Here is a 6,322-nt window from a genome sequence, read left to right as displayed (position 1 = left end):
CACTTTCTTCTCTTGCACTTAACTTTCTCTCTTGCTTTTTACAGTAAAGTTCTTTTTAATTAATAATAACAATAATAATAATAATAATTTCTCTTCTGTTATTTCGATCGCTCTCTTTTTTTTGCATTTTTTTTTTTTCCTTCTTGCTTCTCTGTCCCGGCGTCTCCCTCCGGTGTATGGGCGGGCGCGCGCTCGTTCGCGTGTGAGTGTGTGTGTGTGTGTGCGTGCGTGTGCGTGCCTGTGTACATGTGTGTGTGTGTGCACGCGCGTCGCGTTCCGGCTGGCGATCGCTCGCTCGCTCGCTTCCTCCCTCCCTCCCTCTCTCCGTACGTCCGTCCGTCCATCGTCAATCCTCGTCCCCGTCGTCCGCCTGCAGCTCCTCCGCTGCCGCCGCCGCCGCCGCCGCCGAGGGCCCCTGCTGCTGCAGCTCGCACGCCCGCTTCTCCCGCTGCTTCTCCTGGATCTTCTTCATCTCCTCCGCGTACTTGCAGAAGGTGCTGCCGAACTTGGACCACACTTTGTAGGGCACCGTGATCGAGTTGCGGTACGTGGGCTTCACCTCGCTCACGCGCATGAACACGCCGTACTTGTTGGCGCCCACGTCGAAGAAGAAGCGCTTGTTGTCCACAGTCAAGGAGGTGCCCTCGGGCAGCTCGGCCGGCTCGTCCTCCACGCCGTAGTCGTCGATGAGCTTGGCGAGCGCGTCGCGGAACTCGATGAGCCCCTGCGCGGGAAGCGCGATCGTCTGGCCCTGCGTGGAGCCCAGGCCGGGCCCCCGGTTCACGGTCTGCCGGATCCTGAGGAAGCGGCCCCGCTGGTTCTCCTTCAGGTCCATGTAGTACTTGCGGTTCTCGCGCACCAGGAACTCGCTCTTGAGCGCCCGCCGCGGCTCGTCCTGCGCCACGTCCGGGTTGCTGGGCCCCAGCTGCGCGTAGTGCTCGATGAAGTCGCCCAGGTAGTCGCGGAACTCGACCGCCACCGACATGGAGAGCGTGAGGCGGCTCTTGTTTCCCCCGGCGCCGACCTCGGCGATCTTGAGGAAGCGGCCCTTCGCGTTCTGCTTCACGTCCAGGTAGAAGCGCTTGTTCTGGATGTCGACGCGCTTGGAGGCGAGCTCCTGCGTCTCGTGCTGCAGCCCGGAAGCCGAGCCCGCCCCGCCCGTCGCCGCCGCCGCCGCTGCCGCCGCCGCCGCGTGCAGGGAGCCGACGCCCGGGCCCGTGGCCGCTCCTCCCTGCTCGCTTCCACTGTCTCTGTCCGCCATGATGCCGCCGCCTGCCTGCCTGCCTGCCTTTCTCCCTCCGTCTGCTGCAGACGCCGCTGCCAGGCGCCACGCCACGCCGCCGATCTCGCGAGATCTGCGCACAGAGACACAGGAGGAGAGACAGACTCTTCGAGTCGCTCGGTTCACCTGTCGCCGTTCGGAGCCGCGCGAGTGACGCACGCACGCACGCACTTTGCTTCGTCTCGCCTCGCGGCGCTCGGATGTGCGCGAGAGCCGCACGGCGCCTCTCTCACGAGGCCAAGCGGCCACATCTCGCCCGCTCCCCTCTTTCTACGGCACCATTTTCGCCGCGTTTGTCACCCCCGACTTGTGTCCCTCGAGCGGCCGGGCTGCGGTCTCTTCGCGCGCGTTTCGCACTAATTCGGACAATTCGCGGAAAACCTGCGGTCTCTGCGGCAGTAGAATTTAACAAGCTGTAGAAATTTATTATAAAGTGCTAAAAAAAAAAAAAAAAAAAACAACAACAAAAAAAAAAAAGTCCGAAGACTCATTTGTCAGAATGCAGACAAGGACAGCATACTCATACTGACTCGCGTTTAATACGGAGCTGCATTCCATTAACTACTTAACGGGTCAGATATATAATTTCGTTCAATAAATAACCTTTCTACAATTTTTTTTTTTTTATCAGGATTCATCTGTCCTGCGTTTTATGCACCTACTGGAGCGATGAACATCGGTGTATCAAGTGGAAAGTAACAAACTAGGTTTACTTAAGAATCACATGTCTGCAGCCGTGTCTCTTTCTCTTAATGTAATGTATAAATTGTATTTTCGCTGAGATGTACATCGCTTTGGAGAAAAGCATCTGCTTAATGAATAAATATAAATATAAACTTAAAGTACGCCCTATGGCATTTTATTTTACACTGGCTAATACAGTATGAATGCAAGAAAAAAAAATGTGCTAGTCTTCATACAAGCCGATTAAAATACGTACCCCTGAAATGTAACTTTCCTGTTACGCTGGTAAAAAACTGAATAAATGGTTGTACGGGACTAAACGTGGACTAACTGTCCTAGTAACGAATCAAAGGTTTAAGGAACAACAAAAACAGGCCCGTTACGGTTAGAAACCTCCTGGCAAGACATCCGATTATAAACTTAAAATGCCATTTAAAAAAAAAAAAAAAACTGGCTAAATGTGTTAATTGCGGGTCAAAATCTATTGAGTATAATCAAACAGATAAAAAGCGTCCGTAAAGAGTTTTATGCTTAAAAACTTTTAGCAATAAATGCGAACATAGATCAACCATAACGCCGAAAACATTTAGTAAAGCACACGATGAGTTACGGGAAATTAAATGTATAATATTGGATATTTACTCAGTAACTCTCTTCTTGCAATTATACATCTTATAACATTATTACAATATACAAATAATACTAATTACAGTCAATTTTCATGGTACAGCAAACACAGTCCAAGTCTCTTTGCAGGTGAGGTAAAAGGTAGGGTAAATAAAAGGCATGCTGTTATTGTGGATCAGCCCGTTCCAATATATAATTTACTCAGTTATTACATGACAAGCGCGGTGATTTTTCGCAGTTATATGGGAAAATGCGCCCCCCCGCCACAGTGCTGCTTCTCCAAACCGTCAATACACGTGGAGCAAGAAGACCGAAAGATGACTGTGCTAAACAACGCACCTCATATTGGAGAGAACAATGAGTAGCTATTGTACTGTAGTACTGTACTGTAATACTGTATTACTGTACTTTAGTCAGTTGTGAGGCTGAAAGTGGCTGCTCTGACTTCTCTGGATTGAACTGCGATGGTTTGGTGAAAAGGGCCCCCGGTCTGTCAAATGCAACTCCCCTTTATTCTGGTGGAGCAACAGAAAAAAAGAGCTCGGGGAATGAATAAATGTATTTTGAAAAATCCATCGGGAAAGTCCTGCAAATATCCCAAAACAAGCCTGAAATGAAAACAACAAATGCCCGCAGAAAGGTCCCAATATCTATACCATCCCTGCTGAAGGAGGTCGTAAAAATGTTAAAAATGCCCGTAAAATATATCTGGAGCCAGCTCAGAGTAACTTCACAAAATATAATCCGTAGATTCCTGGCCACTTTTAAATATATTTCTCTTCCGCGCTGATTGAATTTAAGAAAATGCAGAGAAAATTTCGATTTACCTGCTAATGCGCAAGAGGAACTAGATGGTACAGGATTTTATATAGAAGCGCTCGCCATAAAGTTATTACAGGCGTAAAATTCTCAGATTGATCATAGATTTAGTACCCGTGTGTGTCAGCCACGTTTGTAAAGAAATGTAAAGAAATAAAAATAAATAAAAAGATGGATCCCAAAGAGATCACGAATAGCAAATCATCATTTTCAGTGCTGCTGCCTGAAATCCGTCCATGTTTAAAAACATACACTGTCTTTGCATTAAAAACGTGTATAACGGCATACCAAATTACTATTATAATAAAAATCAGGCTCACTCCTATTTTACTTCATGCAAAATGTTACTTTTCGGGAAGCACAGTAAAATATGTTGGCTTCCTACGGTATTTTAAGCCTTCTTTTAAGCATTTTGCTACAAACTTGAACATTTAGTGTTACTAGCTGTGAAAGAGGCTGCACAAAAGTAGACCTGTCCGCATTAGTTGTTGCTGAAGACAAAACAAATCTCGCAACATAATTTAAAAGTATTATCACATGCGTAAATATGTATTGTGTGTGTGACTGATGGATTGTAAATTGTATAGCAGAAGAAAATGCACATTTGTCAGCTAAGAACTTTTAAATTTGATTCCATGAGGGTGTCAAACTTTTATATAACTAATTCGGGTTTGACTTATTTGTCATTTTTTGTTTTATTAATTCATTAATGTTATTTTTTCTTTAACCTTTCATAAATATGAAAGAAAAAGAGGCTTAAGCAATTAACCTCAAAGGTTAATATAACAAAAGCACAATACAGCAACTGCTACGTAAACATTATCAGTTTTATTCACGATGTTACAAAGTTTTGAATATCCGTCTGTAGCAGTAACTCATGAATTTATACGACCGAACTGAATTTTATAGCATCTACCATTGTTTGCAATGTTTTAACGTGTTTTAAATTTCATTATTACTGTTTGTGTCTGCAAAGTAAATGTATGCATTGTAAATGTGAGTATTTAAATTATTTTTATTTATCTAATTCAAGAGTCTACGAACAGTTATATTTATTACGTGCTATCAAAAATTCAAAATTTCACTACAATTATAGAAATAAATATTTGACTTAATCGACACTTGTTTTAATATTTAGGGTGCGCTTAATTTTTTTTGTATTATATTCTCCTAAAAATATGCTACTTAGAGTCAGCGTGACGTAAAGTACACAGAATTCAGTAAAATCATCACTTTATTTTCGTCAAGCGTCTCAACCTCAGTTCTGACTTCGGTAAAGTGCGTTCCAGTATATTTCTTTTAAATTAAGTAATAAGTTTTAACTAAATTTCGATTTTTTTCCCATGCACTAAGCATGTCTTCTTGCTGAAAAATCACTTATTTGTTGAAATGCAGTTTCGTCTTAATCAAAAATCTACTTCTTGCAACTGAATTATAGAATAATTTTATTTTTTAAACGAGAAATACTGTCGGATGGCATCTCCTTTTGGTTTTGTTCATAAATACAAAGACGAAGAGAATGTTGGAGATTCTTGTAAAGACGGGGCGCGATTTTTCCCATTTAATTCTGCCCTCGCCTCTTTGCTTCAGCTTCTCTCAATGCTCAATTTTTAAATTAACATGTATATTGATTAAAAAGGTAAGAAGTATATCAGCCTTTTACAGATTTTACTCACTTATCCAAACCAACATGTATTTAAGATAAAAGTCAAAACGTGTTAAAACTATTCGTTAATTTCCTTCGGGAAAAATCATGTTTCGCTATAAACAATTTGTTACAAATAACCTGTACCTATATACCATCTTATAAAATAAAGCAATGGAGAGATTGCTTTACTATTTATTCTGCTGTTTCCTAAATGTTAAAAATTAAAAGATTGTTCTTCACTCTAAACGAAACCATTCGGTTAATTAAAAAAAAAAAAAAAAAAAAAAGAAAATAAGCGCAATATGTAGACTCAGTTATAACCCAGACCGACACTGGGAGTTCAATAAATATGAATATGAATAGGTCTCTCAGTGCAATTATCCGTTCTCTTCATTTAAGAAATTCTTCCAGTATTAATAACGGACTAATAAATATAGCGGGTATGGCTGGCTAATAGACCAACTATATATGGTGACAAAACCGTAAAGGTTCAAATCTGAGCTGTAAGGTCTTTATTAGCTCATGAATTTTGCCATGATGTATCTCTCTGGGAGTGTTGTACTGTACATGTTTCAGTCGCATGTTTCCTTTGCCAGCTGTTTGTTCTTGAGGTGCACAGGTGCGTATCTTCAAGAGCCCGTCGAACCGTACTTCTGAAACCGTCCATCTCCCAGGACATCATACTTGTACGTATGAACACATGTAATGTATGTGGAGCGCGTGAAAGACTTACATGTAACTGTTCATGTTCTGATTTTATCCCTCAATGACAGAGACCGCCAATGGCATCCGCTCCTTGTCCGAATGCCTGACACAGATTTTAATGTGATCAATTATTTCAAATTAAACAGAAAAATGCATAAAAGAAACGCAACTTGATGAAGTATTAATATATGACATATTTTGATAATGTTGCCTTTTACTCCGCATTTTGTGGGTGTTTAGAATGAACTTCAGGAAGGGGAATATTTAGATGTGGATGTACAGTAAGTCCTCTACAGTACTGCACTGTTTGTTACTTATAATTTCTATCTGAGAATATCAGATACCTGGAGTCCGCAAAACGTTTGTTGAATTTCTGAGTTTGTACATCGTTCTTCCTTTAGTATTGTACTTTTACTGAGATGTACGTCGCTTTGGACAAAAGCGTCCGCTAAATGAATAAATGTAAATGTATTGGAGTGAAATAGTGGTTCCAGTTTTCTGTGAAGTTTGCAGACGAAAATACCCTTCAGTGATGATGTGAAAAGGGCCTGAAGTGC

At 42.2% G+C, this 6,322-nt stretch overlaps 1 protein-coding gene across 1 annotated transcript; it reads right to left on the bottom strand.

Moving 5' to 3' along the window:
• Positions 1-336: 336 nt before the first annotated feature.
• Positions 337-5,848, bottom strand: puraa (purine-rich element binding protein Aa). The gene is given in 4 exon segments (XM_029251587.1): positions 337-1,142; positions 1,144-1,198; positions 1,201-1,355; positions 5,794-5,848. Coding segments are annotated over 4 exon segments (1,020 nt in total). The 5' UTR covers positions 5,808-5,848; the 3' UTR covers positions 337-346.
• Between the last annotated feature and the right edge of the window lie 474 nt (positions 5,849-6,322).

The sequence above is a fragment of the Scleropages formosus genome, chromosome 4, assembly GCF_900964775.1.
Source record: "Scleropages formosus chromosome 4, fSclFor1.1, whole genome shotgun sequence".
In the NCBI taxonomy this organism is placed as follows: Eukaryota; Metazoa; Chordata; class Actinopteri; order Osteoglossiformes; family Osteoglossidae; genus Scleropages; species Scleropages formosus.
This window is presented reverse-complemented; position numbering and strand designations above follow the sequence as displayed.